Raw genomic sequence first — 18,516 nt, forward strand, 5'->3', positions numbered from 1 at the left:
CTTAAAATTTAAATTTTATGTGAGAGTTTTACATTATAACAAAATTAATAATTGAGTTTGAGTATATGAAATAAACGATATCTTAATCCTTCGTCTATTAACTATGAGTGTTCGTAAGTTGTTTGAGTGATTTTTTTTTTTTTTAGAAACCACCAACCAAAGGAAAGTTAACTTTTCCTTTTAGACGGTTTCATATTTTTGACAAAATTTAAACTAGAGAAATAGTAGAAAATATGCCAATATGAAAAGCTTAAAAAAGTATATAGGTCAATTTTTAGTTATAGAAATTAATAGGCCATAACTTGTCAAGTTATGACTCATAACTATATAAGTTATGGACAAACTTGTCAAGTTATGGTTCATAGCCAGACAAGTTATGGACAATAACTTGTCAAGTTATGGTTCATAACTAGACAAGTTATGGACGAAAACAGTAATTTGGCCTATTTATTAACTTATGTAAACTATTGGCCTATTAATTTTAATTCATCTCAAGTCTTGGCATATTTTCCTCTTTCTCCCTTTAAACTAAACTAAATTAGTCATAAGCGATTTGAACAATTTAAATTTAAGAATAAAAAGGTATTCAATACCTTAACAAAAAAATAATATTTCACCAAAATGGTAAAACAATTAATCAATAAAAATAAAGATAAGATTCGAGTTTATAATATAATTCAAAAACAAGAAACGTATTAAAGTTTGTCATTTAAAGATTTAATACAAACTAATAAAAATGTGTTAAATTTTTTTTTTTCAGCGTAGAACCTCTATCATGACCAATAAAAATTAATATTAAAAAAGATACTTAAAAATAAAAATTTATATATGTGTATCTTTTAACGGATTATTAGGAGGTTTAAGCAGTTTAGGGCCGCAAACCAAATCACCCTATAATTTAGACTAAGAACCACCCAAACACCCAATAATCTAAAAGTAATTAATGGACCATCTACAATTTAGCGAGTTTAACAATTTATTTGCTTTAAAGATGGACCATCCACAATTCATGAAGCAAATTATCTTTTACACATATCGCTTGAAGTTACCCTGAATTCGAGAATGAATTCCAACTGAGGGAGAAAAATGCAACCCACATTAGGAGAGAATCACGTGGCAATTCGGAATTATATTTTTGGCTCAAAGACAATTACTGTGAAAGAAAATTTAAATTCTATTCTTAAAAGTTTTCAATTAACTAAATTACTATTTTTACATTTAGGAAAGTTTCATTTTTGTGATAATTTGGTCTAAGAAAGTCGTTTCATTTTGATTTGATTCTGGGTCAAATATAAGTTTGTTTCCTTATTTATTTTTAATTTTCGGAATCGTTTATTTTCCTATTTTTATTAGTAGTTTCTCTTTGGGGCATGTAAGGAGGGAGAATTTTGAAATTTGAGTGTTTACACTTTTCATTTTTTCAAATTTTAATATTCTTTGTGAGTCAATGAATTTTAAAGTCAATCATTGATATTTTGTGTGAAATAGCGGATTTTGAAATAATTTTCTTGACATTCTATGTGACTTAATATGTTAATTGATCTATCCCTTTCATTTTTATTGTTCTAATTTTTTTAATTAAGCTTCCACTACATCTATATCCCTGTCACCATTATAATACTTTTTGTGTAAGATTAGTGAAAAAAAAATGTACAACTTTTAAGTAATTTTTGTTTCTGTACGCATGTACTAGAACCAATCATTAGTTCCTCATTTAGAAAAGAAAAGAAAAACCTATAGAAATCCATAAATTTTCTTAATCTTCAATATTTTAATTTATTTAACCTCAGAGACTACTACCAAATACCAATTGCAAGTTTCCTCCCTCATTACCATTTACACTAAAAGTCCGTTTGGTTCATGAATTATAACTATGAGATTAGAATAATTTTTTATTTACGTGTGTTTTTTGTAAGAGAAAATACTGTAGCGAACTATGAATCATGATTCGAAGCATAGAACGAATCCTCCAACCAAACGGGCTGTAAGACAATTTTTACTTAGGTCTAAATTATCTTATATGATTATCATATTTGAAAAAAGTAGGATATAAATATGTAGATCAGTATGAGTGGATTATTCGTATTGTTGAATAGTTCAATAAAAAAATGATAAACTGAATTGGGTAGCAGGTAGGCCACCCTAGCCAAATATGGCCCCAGGTTTTTAAAAAATTTAGCATATGGCCGATACTTTAATATGTCATTCCAGATTTTTTAATTTTACCATCATCTTTAATATCACAAATGTCTCCTTCTTTTACTCATGTTCTTTTAATTTCATCCTTTCTTATTCACTTCACTTTCACTTCACTTCTGTCACAAATGTCTCATTCTTCTACTTATGTTCTTTCAATTTCATCCTTTCCTATTCACTTCACTTCTGCATCCAGCTTCTTTAGCTTCTTCTTCTTCTTTTGTTTCCTTAATTCTTTTCTCTCAATTTTTTCTTCTTTTTTTTTCGTTTCCTTAATTATTTTCTCTCAATTTTTTTTCTTCTCAATTTTGGATTATGGAGGAGTTTTTTTGGATGATTTATGCCGAGCAATTGAAATTTTGATAAATTTTTATAGAGAATTCGTGTTTGGAAGAGGAAGTGGGTCTGATGGCCGCTCTAGCTTGGAAGGAGTGCTTTTTTGCCATTTGGCTAATTTTGGAAAACAACAGTTATGTATTGAAATTGGGTTACTAAAGCAGCAATATTTGCTGTTATCTAGAAAAAAATGGGTTTCAAAAGATTTTTGCATAGGACTTGCTCAACTTTGAATTGGGGCTAACTCTATATAGAGATAGTGATAAGAATATCTCTTTTTCTATTCAATGTGGGATTATTTGCATCTATATTGCATAATCATATACTTGACGAAATTTTCAAAAAGATAAATTCTAACAAAATGGGATTCAAGTTAGGAGTTGGCTTTTGATCAAGCAATTGTATAGAACAATATATGTTAAAAACTCCACTTCATATTTAATTTTATGATTATTTTTATTGGTGTCCTCTGAACTTTAGAGTCATTCTTATTTTATCCCCATAAATTTTAAAAACTCTCACTTTGCCCTTTAAACTTTGAATTGTGCTCACTTAATCCATTTTATTGCAATTTCTGTTAAAATCAGACAGAAAAAGAGAGAGGTAAGTATGGTCATGTGGTTTTTATTTATTTTTTTAACAGAAATCCAAATAGAAATACCACGTGACTGCGTTGTTCTTTTTTTAAAACTGAAATTACAACATAAGAGGTTAAGTGAAAACAATTCAAAATTTAAAGGGTAAAATGAGAGTTTTCGAGCAAATTGATGCATAAGTAATAATAATCCTTAATTTTAATGAAATCCTATCTTGCTAAGTTACTACTAGTGTGCCCTTTCATGTCTTACATTTCACCAAACTTACCTTCTCTATTTGCATCGAGTTTTGGTTTATTGTCTATAACTAATGCTACTCGGTTGCTGGCATATGATTGGCATTCCCAGGCGCTAGGAGGAGGATTCTTTAATTGCTTGAGCGGACCATTCAACTAAAGCGTGGATAAATTACAGACTCTTGTATTGTTTCTTTCCCTTGTTTCAATAGAGCTTTTCATTTTCCATTTTCCTTCGAAGGGATTTTCAGTGTATCTTGACGAAAAACATTGAACATCACAGATCACATTATTGGCGAGCGCAGGACAATTTGAGCAGTCATTTATGAAAAGAAAAGTTTCGCCAAGCCAAAAATATACATTCTGAAAAAAAAAAAATCATGACACATCAATAAACTAACATATAACTTGTTAAAGGCGTGTACAATTTTTTTTTTTAAAATAATTTCATTTTGTTATGAACTTGCTTTTTTTTTTTTTTTTTTTTTTTGGCTGAAAGAAACACGTCATTCAAAGGCACTAAACATTACAGACAACACAACAAATTGAAAGGCAAAACGAAAACAAACAGCAACCACCATAGAGTGTCCCAAATCACATTATTCCTTTAATGCATTGGCAAGAAAAAATGACAGCAATAAAGCCATAGGCAAAGATAGAAGACAAGTTACTTTGCAATATTATCATCTCCCAACCAGTAAAACTTTGGATGATCTCCAAACAGTCTTTGAGTAGCAATTTGATTTCAGAAATATCAGCACCACCATCAGCAGAGGCTTTGTACACAACCACAGCATCACCCTCAACGTTCACCCCCGTCGAATTACACTCCGTAGCCAACAACATTGCCTTCCCAGCAGCCAAAGCCTCGCTCACAGCCGGGTTTGAGTGGGGACAGCTCCTCTGCAAATGTCCAAAGAATAGTCCCTGTATGATCAGCACGACTATAGCTCCTACAATTTTGGGACGTCCGAGTTAAGCTTGGTCCACTCCGGATGAGGTGGCTTCTAGCCCACAGTATCGGGAGTGCACTATGGCCTTGATTTGGAGCAAGTCAATCCCCACTCTCTCAGGCTCACATTTATTTCGAGCACGCCAACGATTATCCATGAGAATAGAGGCAAACAGCAGCCGATCATGAGCCCCTGCCACCGAGGTGAAATCGCCTAACAGCAAAATCATGCCCTACAAACTCATTCGGTCTAAAACCCCCATGGTGAAAGAAACCAAGGGGGTCAAACCATAGGACACGAGACAAACAAATGAAAAGCAGATTCCTTCTCCATATTGCAAATGGGACAGGTAACTCTACTCAGTGAAGTGAGAATTTAGCACAGCAAATACCGGAAGAAAATTCCTTCACAATTGCTGTCCAGAAGGCTGTGCTCCTTCTCCATATTGCAAATGGGACAGGTAACTCTACTCAGTGAAGTGAGAATTTAGCACAGCAAATACCGGAAGAAAATTCCTTCACAATTGCTGTCCAGAAGGCTGTGCGTCGCTTTCAAGGCGCTCCAGGGAGGGACTTACCTGCAGAATAGCTGTGAGTTTCTCTATAAGCTGTTTAATCTCAATCTGGACACGCCCCAACTGCTTGCTATTCCAATTCATAAGCTCCACACGTTTCACACCAAATGTCATAGTGCCATATTGTTAGAATACATGTTCATGCCTTTCGAACAACCAGGTGACTTCTAGGGTCCCACACCCACATACCCTCAAATTTAAATGGTCTAACAAGACGTTCACCACCGAGACGTAAAAGCAACCGGAAATTATCAGAGAAAGAAGCTGGGAGCAGTTTGAGGATGGTGGATGGGGCTGAAGATTGCCATTGAACATCAGCCAAACCCCTATCAAGCCTAGCCATTGCATAGCTTTGGCCCGGGTGTCCATTACACCAAGTGTAACGGGATCCATGAGCCCCAATATCTACCAAACTGATAGGAACTTGTTAATTGGTTAGAGAAGTTAGTAGTTTGTTAGAAAGGATGTTATTAGTAAGTTACTGTGGACTTTAGTTGGGGAGGGAATTAGTTAGAGAATGCAGGGGATATTAAAAGGGGGGTTCGGAAACTGAGGGAGAGGAGGAAAAATACTGGAGTTTGAGGAAGTCTTGGCTTAGGCTGAGCAAGGGGAGGTTAGCAGTACCTCAAATCACTGCCTTGTAATTCATTCTTTCATTCAATAAAGATTCATCTTTCTCTTCTCAATTCTTCTCATTTCTTGAGAATTGCCTTAGATCTTATCAAGTGGTATCAGAGCACTTTCTTGGGCGAAATTCGGAGAAGATGGAGGGAACATTAGGACGTTGGCAGCAATTAGAGAAGCCAATGTTTTCTGGAGAAGATCCGGATGCGTGGATAGCAAGAGTAGAAGAATATTTCTTGAAAAATCGATTTTCAGAGCAAGAAAAAGTGATGTTCATTGAGGAGTTCATGGAAGGTAAAGCTTTTCAGTGGTTTCAGTGGGAGGATAGAAGACGACCATTTGTTTGTTGGAGTGCATTTAAGATGAATTTGCTTCAACGTTTCAGACCAACACAAAGATTGCTTTTGGAAACGAATATGGAGGTTTGGCCACAGAACATAGGAATGATTTCAGAACCTCATGTTTCTAGCGGTGGCTCGTCGCAACTAGATTTGGAACATCAAAACCGACGAACGACCTTAGAGAAAACGTGAAGAGATCTAGAATCGCATGAGGCTGACGGCACTCCGAGCAATTTTTCGCGATCTGGTGCGATATCGCTCAGATCTAAGTCAATCGGTACTTTTCAGGGCATGGCTGAAGAGGAATTCGACGAAAGGTTGGATGAGTTAAAGAAAGAAATCAGAGAAACTCACGAATCAATGATGAAGGGACTTGGGGAATTTAGAAAAAAAGTAAGGGAAAATTTTGCTCAGATTCGAAAGATGATGGAAGAACAGAGGTGATTCTTGGCAGCGTCAGAGATAGTGAAATCGTCGACGGTGGAGGTTAGGGAACCAACGTCGGCATTTGAGTGGGGAATCGTGGCGGAGCAACGTCAGAAATCATCGACGGAGGAGACACAACCTGTTTTCAGTGTCGATTTTGAAGATTCTTGCGGAGTCACGGCGGAATCGGGCGTCTATGGAACTGGGTTTCACGATTCCGGTCCGATGGGTTCCTATCTTCATGTGATTAGGGTTGGGGTTAGCAACTACGGCGGGATAGGTTCCGATTTCGGGAATTTGGAGACTGCGTCTCGGGATTTAAGGACTGGGTCTTTGAATTCAAGAGTCGTTAGGACTGATTTTGGAGCAATTTTGACTAGGTCTTCGTCTTCCAGCGTTATTGGGACTGGGTCAGGGATTTTCAGGGCGAATTCCAACAAGGGTTGGGCTGGGTTCCGAAATTCCGGCCGGATTTGGATTGGGTGTCCAGATTCTGGAGCAATTGGGGCCGATTTTTGCGCAATTGGGGATGGGCCTCCCAGCACCAGCGTGTTTGGGGCCGGCATCGGGAATTAAATCAGGGCTGTTTCTTGGTCTGCCTATGTGGACAGGGCAACTTTAGCAAGGTTGGGGCTGGACTTCCTAATTCCAGCAAGATTGAGGCTAATTTTGGTACAATTGGAGTTCACCCTCGAAATTTCAGCGAGTTTGGGGCAAGGTATGCATAAATTGGTGTGCCTGGAGTTCAAATTAGGAAGTTCGCAAATGGCAGACTTGAAATTGGTGGGTTTGCAACTTCAAACCCCAACGTTTATCTAGTTCACTGCTTTAGGACCCATTGTTGTTGGGATCATCGCTACCGAGTTCATGGTTCCAAGCCTCTCTGTTGTAGCCTTCGTCACCGCTAAGCTTGACCCTCCTAGAGTCAATGCTCCATTTGACGTTCCAAGATTCAAGCTCAACGATATGGGAAGGAAGTGGAGTCATTCGGCTGCAATTTCTTGACTTACACCTTGAGGACAAGGTGTTTGTTTGGAACGGGAGTAATGATAGGAACTTGTTAATTGGTTAGAGAAGTTAGTAGTTTGTTAGAAAGGATGTTATTAGTTAGTTACTGTGGACTTTAGTTGGGGAGGGAATTAGTTAGAGAAGGCAGGGGATATTAAAAGGGGGGTTCGGGAACTGAGGGAGAGGAGGAAAAATACTGAAGTTTGAGGAAGTCTTGGCTTAGGCTGAGCACGGGGAGGTTAACAGTACCTCGAATCACTGCATTGTAATTCATTCTTTCATTCAATAAAGATTCATCTTTCTCTTCTCAATTCTTCTCATTTCTTGAGAATTGCCTTAGATCTTATCACAAACCATGGGCTATTTTATGAACTTAACACATAAAATATTCATGACACGTAATTTTAACACACACACTTAAAATATTCATGACGCGTATCATTACTCCTATAAGAAAACGGTGCAACGTAAGTCGTGTGGTTCAGGTTTTGGACCTTTACAAATTACTTTTAAGGAGATGAGCATTCCTATAAATGAGCTGCAAGACAGAATAGGATATTTGATAAATACATATATTTCTCACGCTCTCTTGCAGAACATCATGTGGACTAACCATAGCAAAGAGCTACTAGAGCATTTTTTACATTGTTCAGGTATTTTACAGACAGGAATCGTCGAAAAGATATACACGTTTGGATGTGCTCATAGCAGAGCAATTACCCTTACAGCATAAGCATGGAAAAATACTGCTCAAACTCTTGATCGATGGTTGGTTTCCTACTTCCTGATTGATCCTCTGCAATCAAAATAATAACAAGCAGTATTACTGTTATTATAAACAAAGAAATGTATTACTGTTATTTCATTAAGGAAATGGTCTAAGGATCTGTTCGGGATTACTTTTGGCGTCCTCAAAATACTTTATACATGACTGAAACAACGAGCGTGTATAGGCACTTTCCATAGATACGAATGCACTTTCAGCTAGATTTTTCTCATTTTACTAAAGCAGAAGTTGTGTCTCTGTTAAGAGCAAAATAATCCCAAACTAAGTCTAAGAATGCTAACACATGTAAGATACAAAGATTTTCATCCATCGATTTTTGAAGGTTAAAAAAAAAAAAAAAATGTTATGAACTCTTATATTACCTTGATTTACGGTCCGCCTTCCAGATGAAATTACATACTCATTTGGGTTCAATCCGTTGGCATACAGAATATCTTCAAGTTCCTTATCTGTCCATTGCTCAAGGTTGTCAGCTCCATATTCTGAGGCAATGTAATTCTCATGATTTCCAAATTCTAGGAGTTGCTCTTCGAGATTCAGAAACGCTTGTGACTCAACCTCTTCGCTACAATTGGCTTTCGCCATATTTAAACCGTCCCCTTGAGATCTGGTATTCTCAGAAATATCAGCTCCACAACTGACCAAAGAGTAGTGAGGGGTTGTTGCATACTCAGCTTCCATTTTGGCTTCACCGTATATAGATGTTGAAGAGTTCGAATCTTCAGTGTAACTATTGCTATCTTTCATCGACTCCAGTTCTGACCCACCATCCATCGCTAGTACCTTCATTTTACCCTTGGTTGTGTGTTGATCGATGCTCTTACTTGCATAAAAGATGGTGTTGGGTCCGTCGGAACTAACGGCTTGATCCCTGCATTTATGCTTCAATATAGGCAAGCCCAATTGCTCGGCCAGTAATTTTCTTTTCTTGATTGTCTTTTTAACACTAATGACTCGAAGGCTGGTATAGGAAGTTCAAGAAGAAATAACTGTTAAGCAAATAAAAGTGAATAATACTAGGGACCCAAACTCTAATCACAACTGTTTGATAATAACCCACATGACATTTAAGTTTCGTCCCTTTTTTTATTTTTAATTACCACATTAATTAATTCTAAAAGATTGCATTTATTAGTAAAAAGATGGCATCCCTTGCACTATTTAATAAAAATTACAGGCCAAAGACTTGGGCCTCATTCACTTTACGGATAAATTTTTAATTCGAGCTGAGATATGATATTTTTTTAGAATTTTTTTACTTGTAGCAGAAAAAGTTAGATGTGATATTTTTTGAGAATTTTTAACTGTAGAAATCTAAAACTGAAAACTCGAATGAGTGGAATGAACGAAGCCTTAGCAATGCTTTAGAATCAAAAGATTCGGAGATAAGACTCCTTGCATATGCAATCCATCATTAGAAAGAACACAACACCAATATATAAGGCAGAGCAATCCATTACAGCACAGAAAGTACAAGGGTGAAAAAAGAACATGGTTATTTTGTCCACATGAAATTAAGATTCAAATTACGTAATGACCCAAAAAAATGATTTGGGTATAAATGGTGTATTTTGGTTTTTTTTTTTTTTTTGGCCCATAAACATTTGTCAAGAACAGAATAATACTTTCCTTTTGATCCAAAACCCCCACCTCAGACCTCAAATTGGGCAATCACATGCTCACAACTTTTAGTTTTGGCCCTCAAACTTGAGTTTAATTAAACATATAAAACAATCGTCTTCTAATAGTAACTTCTCTAATGAAAATGTTGCATGCTTATCACACAGCAGATCTGAAACACTCTGAATGTATTTATAATTAAAGACTAAAATTGTGCAAATTGATATATCACCCAATAAAAACCAATTTCAACTTCTATTACTATTTCTCCAAAATTAACAAGTAACAAAACCCAGTTTTTTTTTTTTATAGGTTTTCATTAAAACACAGTACTTCCCATTTTTGCTGGAAATCAAAATTCAATAAAACCCAAGAACACACAACATACTAAAAACCATAAATCAAAACAACACAACAACAAAAAGAGAATAAACTGAAAACCCATAAATCAAACCTGTTGATTTCAGATGTGCTGTGTTTATTTTCTTCCATCTCCACCCAGAACAGGAGAGAGAGAGAGAGACTTGATCAGTTTCTGCCCACCAAAGGTGATGATTATGGGAACGAAGTGGGCTTCTGCAATCGAAGATATCCTAAACACATACTTTAGCGCAACTCTACATGATGTCTTGGCGCGTGTACATCACGTGAGAAGATTTGTGGTGTTGTTCGACTTTGCAAATTTGCATCTATGTTTGGATCGAAGCGTGATTATTAGTGATCGAGAGAGAGCGTGAGTCAGTTTTTATTTAATACAAGTACACTCTCCCTTCACGTGGTGTAGCGCGCGTGTCCTTTCTTTGCTGGGCCCTTACTCGCACGATTATATTTGGAAAACAAATATAACCCGTTTATTTTTACCGAATTAAATTTTAATTATGAATTTTATTATAATAAAAAATTCATAAAAATAATTATATTTAATTTTTTTATTACAATAAAAAATTTTCATATAAAATTACATCTAATTCTAATTAAAAACTTAAATTAGCGAATTAAAGGGGCCTTAAAAATTCAAAAATATCCTTTCTCTCTCTATTCGACCTCCTTTCTCTCTCTATTCGACCTCCTTTCTCCTCTTAAGATCTGCCGTCGATTCCTATGCTCTAGCCGACAATCTCCAGCGATAAAGGGTTGCAGACCGTCAAAGGTAGAGAGAGCACCAGCAAAATGAGTGAGAGAGAGAAGCGAGCGAGGCAAGAAAGAGAGAAAATCGAGAAAGAGGGGGAGAGAGGGAAGAGAGAACGTGTGTGAGAGAGAGAGAGTGTTGTCAAAGAGAAAGGTGAGAGAATTTCAGGGTTTTTAGGCCCCGTTCATCTCACTGATTCAAGTTTAGAGTTCGAATTTTATTACAATAAAAAGTTCTCAGAAACAGTTATATCTAACTTTTTTTGTTATAATAAAAAAACTCTCATATAAAATCATATTTAAATTCGAATTAAAAAACCGAATAAACGAACTAAATCATAGGTCTTTTATTGTATCTAAAATTAAAACTAAAGGTAAAATAAGTAAAATAGGTTAAATTTTTTGAAGCAAAAAATTGGCGAGTAACATTTGGAATGACACAGACAATCAAAATAAGCAATTTGAGTTAGAATAAGTTGTTTATACTTAGTTATAAAATTAGAATTGGAGTCACTCACAATTCCATTCACGCGTGAAATCGAAATAGACTATCGTAAACTTACACATATATCCTTTATGTATATTTCATTGCCCTAGTCTCTCTAGTTGATCTTGACACCTTAATTAATTGTTTATGTATTTTTTTCTTTTTAGTTCTAATTCATTTTGTGATATTGTTGAATTTAAGGGTTATTAACACTATAGATCCATGAATTTTAAGCATAATTACATTTTAGTCTTTAAATTTTTAATTTTGACATATTAATAACTGAACTTTCAGTTTTTAACAGTTTCAGTCCCTTACACGAAATAGTAAAAGAACAACTAATAAAACAACAAAATAAGAATAATAAATCTGGACCCTAGTGTAATAGGTGTCATAAGGTATTGACACTTAGCATAACATGTCTATGAACATTAAATTTAGCCAAATTTAAATCAAAATGAAAAATGGAGTTTTAGGCGCAGTTAATAAATGGCCCCTTAAACATCTAATTTTGACAATCAGCCCCTCAAACTCGTAAAATTGTTACATTATACTCCATTTTATTAAATTTGCTCAAATTTTTTATTATAATTAAGGGATTAAAAGTTGTGGAGTTGAAATATTTATGTTACATTTGAATTGAGATGTTAGAACTTTTTATTAACGTATTTTTCCGACACTAATTTAACACAATCATCATTAAATTGGGGCATATTGCAACAATTGCACAAATTGAAAAGGCAACTTGTTAAAACTAAAAGTTTATGGAGCAAATTGTTAAAATCATACAAATTTAAGGGGTAAATGTGTAAAATACGTTGAAAAAGTAAGTAAAATTGATGAAATATTTGACCATTTAAAACAAACCCTAGTACCCTACTAATAACATCTTTTCATATCCTATATCAAATCTTATGAATGACCTAGATTAAATTCAATTCAAATAACCTTGCAATATACGCTAGAAGTTGGTCATAGTTAAATCTACGAATTTAGAGTGATTCATGGCACTTAGGAACTGTTAAAGCTTTGTATCATTGAGTCCGGAAGATGTTTTCTACAAACAAGGAGGTTTAAATACAAATTTTTGATACGTGCATACTAATTTGTGCAAATTGTGCAAGCTAATTTGTGATGATTCAATAAAGTTTCTAAATATTTTGCTCTTTTGCTCAAACATTTTTCCTTTAGCTTCCGCCTTTCACTTGAGATTAATTAAGAGAATAAATAGACAAATATTTTTAAAATGTACAAGTCTAGATTTTTATCCTTACTCCTAATTAATATCATTTTTAGTCTAATATTAACCAAGACTAAAGAATAAAAATTTAAAATCATGCACTGTAAATATAAATTCAACAATTTTCTCTTGATTTTGAGGCAATTTAAGGCAATTTAATTTAGATTAGCTTCAATTGGTATTTCAATGGCTATTCGGCCGCGGAGAAAGTTGACCCACCAAGCCTCTGTTTTGAACAATTAACAAACAAATGAAGCACTACAAGTTAATATTTCTCTTTAAAGGTTACATATTAGATTTTAGCGTTTTACAACTCTTCAGAGTTACACATGAACGTTCACTCCTGTAGAACTTTGAAAATCTACTTTACATTAACAACTATCGTTAGTGTTGGTCGAGCTCCAAGGGTGATTCCCTCTTTGTACATAAACCTATCAAAACTTGCCACGCCATTAAACTCTTCCATGGTGAATGCCAAAAGAAGAGGGCAAATGAGAAAAAATAAAATAAAATTACGGAAAAAAAAAAAAAAAAACTTCTGTAAAGAATTCACCTATCCTAAATTAAGTTTCTTTCGACAATTTTTAGCTTCGGCCCTTGACAACCTCAAACTGAATTCCATTCCTTAGATGGCATTGCAGCAATGAAATCATAGACCATTTTCCTGCGTAGGAAACAGATGAGAGCTCTTTTCTCTCGTACTCAAAAAGCAAAGCCTACGTGCCCGGACTTTTGAAAAGGACTGCAAAGACATTGTCATGCACGGTCAGCCTCATCGACCTCTCCACGATTCAAAGTATTGGGGTCGCCAACACGAACTCGAGAAAGACGAAAGAACTTCATTTTGGCAGCGATTCAGCAGCTGAATACTCGTAGACAGTACGAAAACGAAGGCCAGATCCAATATGTCCCGATGCAAGGCACATCCATCTGAAGATGCTTGGACCCAGTACCTGAAGTGATCCAAGATAGATATCCAAGGCCATGAGAATCAGATAAAACAAGATCTACAAGCATAATCGAAGACCACAAACACAAATATTCACACATTTTCGAACCATTAGGAATGACTTCAGAAAAATAAAAATGAAAATAAGTGTGAACTGGCGATAAACTCTCTAACTTCCCCCAACAGAAGCTCTCTAACTTCCCCCAACAGAAGAAAGAAGGGTTTATGGCTCACATTGCAATCAACTTCATCCAGGCAAATGATGAAGGCCAAACTGCACGATACAATTATGTCCTAAGAAAAAAATTCCTGCCAGAGAACACACTACTAAAACTCTGTAAGTAGAAAAATCTAGCAAAATCTGACTCAAACTTGATGTCCTTGATGCGACGCAAAGGAACCTGGACACCCAGATGCAACAAACTGGAATGCTTTGCTCAATGAACCCCTTGGGCTATTAAAATTTCAATTGTCAAAATATTCAATTTAAGTGAACCAAATTTATGATGTTACAGTTTCTCACATGTAATTAAAAAGTATGTCTTCATTACATGAGCAGGGCAAAGGGGGAAAATGAACAATACCGTCGTTAGATTTTCATATGCACCAAGATCATAAGGATGTGAATAGACTTGTCCTCCTTTCTCCGCAAGCCACATTGCTCTCACTCCTTCATGATACTGCCAAAAAGTAGAGAAAAAAGCTGATAAACTAATATTCTGAATGGTATGTCAGATTCGCCATTAAACAGAACAATGATATCAAAATGCTAATTCCTAGTAACCTCAATCGTGGTCTTGTTTTCCAAAACTAGGTAGATATGCCAACCTAAGAGAACACTCAGCGCCACGCTTAAGAGTATGAGCAACATCCCAGAAATCACCTGCAAAGATAAAATGATGAGCAAAATGTCTAATAAAATAGGTTTGAACTCGAGAAAACATATAGCAATTTGCCATTACATATATTGTTCTAAAAGAGTCTACACTTTGCTCTTCATCATTTTGAGGATCCGTAGTAAGACTACCCACGAGCAACACCTGAAAACACGAAAGCAAAATATATGCAATTATATATGAAAATATACAGGAAAGAAACAAAAGTTATCTAAATTTTTGCTATCTGAGAGAGAGAGATAGAGAGAGGAGGAGGAGGCTGAACTTAAGAAATCAAATATACGAGGAAGAAAGCTTTTGTGATAAATGTAGAGACTTCAGAACATACCAGGGAATAGATGCAAGCAATTACAGCATAAACAAGAAAGACGAAGAAGACCTTATAGTTTGCATGGCCGACACAATTATTTATCCATATGCAATGATGGTCCTTCCAATCAAAAGACAGCACTTTTAACATATTAGCCAGGACATTATGGAGACGTGAATATGTGCACACGCACAAACACAAACACAAACATAAATGCATACCATTCGCAAAACACATCTTTGGCACACACGACAATGATGTGCACGAGGTGGTTTATAGTGAGAACATTTCTGGCAATACCTCAAGTCACCACCCTGCAAAGAGACATTCCGTACACAAATCATGTCCCAAAATCAACAAAACTAGTGAACCAAATTCAGCCGGTAGAATTTACAAAAGCTTTGCAGGAATAGTATATAGTTAATACCAAATTAATTATCCTAGAAACACATATACCATTTGCAGATTTAGTATCAAATTATAAAATACTTTAACTAAGGGCAAGGTACCATAGCTACATAATATCATAGCTGACCCAATCCCAAAACAGAATATCAAGAAAAAGGAAAGACAATATCAACCTAAAAGACAGTTTTTCTTATTCTCTAGGATATACCATATAAAATAGAAACGATGAATCCTATGAATCCATAAGAAGTACATTATTATTATTATTATTATTATTATTATTATTATTATTATTATTATATTTTGAAAAAGACGGTTTTGACTAGACATAGATTCTTTCAGGCTTGTTCCCTCGAATTATTATAGTATAAATTTGTGCATTACAGCATCTATAGTTTCTCTGGCAAGAAAGAAAAAAACAGATATTGAGTAGTTACCAGATCGTGTAATTACAAAATATCGAAAATGAGTCTTTTCACAGCAAGAAAGAAGAAATAAGTTGGCCAATAATGTATATGATCTTGAAATGGCAAACAATTAAGATGTGCAGAGTATTATGGAGGTGTATGGTAATCTCTTTGTTCTGGACGATTTAAATGAAAAGCAGTACAAGGACATTTGAAAATAAGGGAATAGGCATGACAGTCTTGTTCGAAAAGGCAAAATTGCCAGCATCTCTATCGGTCTCCACGGAAAAGAGTAAAGATTTTCCTTTTTCACTAATTGTTCTTAATTAGAGAGATGTGATCAGTCACTAAATTTCATGTTTCAGATTTTCGCTCTTGGATGGGAAGTGTTCTTTGATGTTGCTTTCCTTTCTGCTCTTGTTCCTTTTTTTTTAGAAGACACCTTATCCTCTTACCCGTGTATTTGATCATTATCTAATAATGGAAGTTTTCTTATTAAGAAAATGTGTACAATTTGGAGAATAGAGTAACTTGGAGAAAATGGACACCGTGATACGACTTTAAGGACTGTGCTACTCGACCTTGTTGAAAAGATCTAATCCCCAAGTAAATGATTAAGATTCTTGTAGGAGATCGAAAGTTATTGAAAATATTACCATCCTTGGGTCTGAGTTATTGAATTGGAAACTGAATTTCAAATAAAAACAAAATTTTAAGACTCCAAAAATGGCATCAAACAACTTGGAGGTTGTAAATATGCGAGAAGCAACACTTAACAACCACCTTTTTTGATTGAACACTTAACAACTATGGACTACCTACGTCATATACACTATCTTTGGATTAGATAGACGGTAGAGATAGCAACTTCTATCTGTAGGGCGGGCTTTCCTTGTGAAATAAAAGAATCCCTTACTTAAAAGGTGTACGGGCATACACTTAGTGATTACGTAAAAGTATAGTTAAAAAGTAATAATAATAGATTAAAAGAAAGTTAGGAGATAAATACAAGTAAAATAAATAAAACGAGCGGTCGCATAAAACGACACCTCTCGTAAAAGAAAAGTAAAATGACGGTCGCAATTGGAACAACACTTCCCGTGAGAAAGTGGAAAACTTTTCCTCTCATTGTGTTTGGTGTACATTAACTACTCCAATCCTTCAAACTACGAAAACATCAAAATTGGAGTCGAGCAGAAGATTTTGAATCCCTCATCAAATACATTCCCTCCTCTAATCTCTCTTACCAAACAACCATAGGTCTTAAATTCCATCCACTAATCCTCCCACCCCTATCCCTCCTTCCTCTATTACCTATTTCTAATCAAGGCCAGTGAAAGCAGCATTCACCAATTTATTACCACTTACCAATATTATGAGTTTGTTTGAAAATTGGATTGCTTATACAATCACCCTTCATAAGATATTTGTATAAACGCATATATATCACAGTCTACTGCTATTTACATTGATCTAAATTTCCCATTTTTTGATAAATCATGCTTTTTTTCTATACAATTAATTTTGTTATAATCGTTTATTGGAGGACCACTTATCCAAATCACTCAAATTCATTTCAACTGTTTTTTTTAACTTTCCATTATTCTAACTCCCTTATGAGATTTCACCAAACAACAACCAAAATCAAAACTGTTTTTTTTAACAAATTCCCATTTTTTCTACATCAGCTAGCAACATTAACACCAGTTCATGGAATAGATCTCCTGACAAGAACTAAACAAACAAACATAAAACTGAAACCCCTAAATTTAGCAAAAGAAAAGCAATAAAACAGGAAAAATATCAAATCCTTATATATATATGTGTGTGTGTGTGTGTGGGTGTGTGGGTGTGTTGTGTGTGTGCGTGTGCGCACGCGCGCGCGCGCGTTCGAATACCTTGCGCTTGATCTCGTGTATAGGGTTTTGGGAATCCTCAATGTCGGGCATGTAAGTGGAGGGGACCCGACCCGGATCCGTGAATAGCGAAACGGTGTAGCTGAAGACGCACATGGCGGCGACGGCGGTGAAAACGACGGCGTTTATGATCCCTGGGGATGTCGTTAGGCCGAACCAGCGGTCGACGAAGACGAAAAGCGTGGAGAAGTATATGTAGGCGATGACCAAAACGACGACGCTTACGGGAAGTGAGAATCTGGACTTCCGCTTCATCGTGGGAAACGACGTCGGAGGATACCACCGGCGTCGCGAAACGACGGCGTCCCCGGGGAGATCGGTTTTGGGAATGAACGAGTTTTAGCTGGGAATAGAAATGGTACGGAGAAGAGAAAAATAAAAGAAAAATGGTCGAGTTTGGTTGGAGGTCAGGTTGGTGACTAATCTAGATGGTGCCGTTGCGTGTCGTTTTACTTAAATGGGGCCTTCTTTATTTTTTAAAATTTTTTTTTTTTTGAAAACTTGAATGGGGGATTGGTATGAGATTTATGATTTGAATCTTAATTCATAATTTGTTATAATATTTTTTTAAAAAAATATATATAAATTAAAAATAATTTTGAATCATAATTTTTTTTTCTTTTTACAATGATGAGTTTTACAAATAGAAAATAAATTTGGGTTAATGAGTTTTACAAATAGAAAAAAGGGGGCTAATTTTATATTTGTTCTAAATGGTTAATCACGTAAACGGTACTTGAGGTACTCTCTATATTAGAAGGGACATTTAAAACGTCTTATAGTTAGTCATTAATCTATAACTCTAATTTATGTAAATTAGGAAATATTTGTGGGATTAATTCTTAACTTTTAAAATGTGTTAAACTTAATTCTGATCTATTGGTTTATTTCAATTTTAGTCATTTTTATTAGTTAGATATTGAAAACATTACAGTACTACTGAGAAAAAAATAACATTATGCTGATAGAACACAAAAAAAAAACATGTAGTTTTAACGTAAAATATAAAATAACATTCTACTAAATTTTGAAAGGATTAAAACTAAAACAAACTAATTATTAAGTTAAGTTGGGAATG

General features: G+C 35.1%; 2 protein-coding genes across 4 annotated transcripts; both read right to left on the reverse strand.

Moving 5' to 3' along the window:
• Nucleotides 1–7,726: 7,726 nt before the first annotated feature.
• On the reverse strand, nt 7,727–10,247 carry LOC21392774 (protein FAR-RED ELONGATED HYPOCOTYL 1). 2 transcript variants are annotated; one of them, XR_002903194.1, is made up of 4 exons: nt 10,152–10,247; nt 8,440–9,038; nt 8,191–8,313; nt 8,005–8,086 (listed from the first exon to the last, which is right to left on the reverse strand). XR_002903194.1 is itself a non-coding variant. In XM_024172827.1 (3 exons), exons 1-3 carry the CDS (start codon nt 10,187–10,189, stop codon nt 8,013–8,015), a joined length of 711 nt encoding a protein of 236 aa, XP_024028595.1. In that variant the 5' UTR covers nt 10,190–10,247; the 3' UTR covers nt 7,727–8,012. The 2 variants fall into 2 exon arrangements, 1 of the variants encoding a protein (XP_024028595.1); XM_024172827.1 differs by lacking the exon at nt 8,191–8,313 and having other exon boundaries at nt 7,727–8,086.
• Nucleotides 10,248–12,829: 2,582 nt separating this feature from the next.
• LOC21392775 (probable protein S-acyltransferase 16) lies at nt 12,830–17,821 on the reverse strand. Of its 2 annotated transcripts, none has more exons than XM_024172821.1 (7): nt 17,421–17,821; nt 14,929–15,021; nt 14,726–14,827; nt 14,464–14,541; nt 14,286–14,384; nt 14,086–14,181; nt 12,830–13,505 (listed from the first exon to the last, which is right to left on the reverse strand). In XM_024172821.1, the coding sequence occupies exons 1-7, from the start codon at nt 17,691–17,693 to the stop codon at nt 13,392–13,394; spliced, it is 855 nt and encodes a 284-aa protein (XP_024028589.1). In that variant the 5' UTR covers nt 17,694–17,821; the 3' UTR covers nt 12,830–13,391. The 2 variants fall into 2 exon arrangements, 1 of the variants encoding a protein (XP_024028589.1); XR_002903193.1 differs by having other exon boundaries at nt 13,460–13,505; nt 13,736–14,181.
• Nucleotides 17,822–18,516: the final 695 nt, after the last annotated feature.

This window comes from Morus notabilis, unplaced genomic scaffold, assembly GCF_000414095.1.
Source record: "Morus notabilis unplaced genomic scaffold, ASM41409v2 Scaffold1175, whole genome shotgun sequence".
NCBI classification, from domain to species: Eukaryota; Viridiplantae; Streptophyta; class Magnoliopsida; order Rosales; family Moraceae; genus Morus; species Morus notabilis.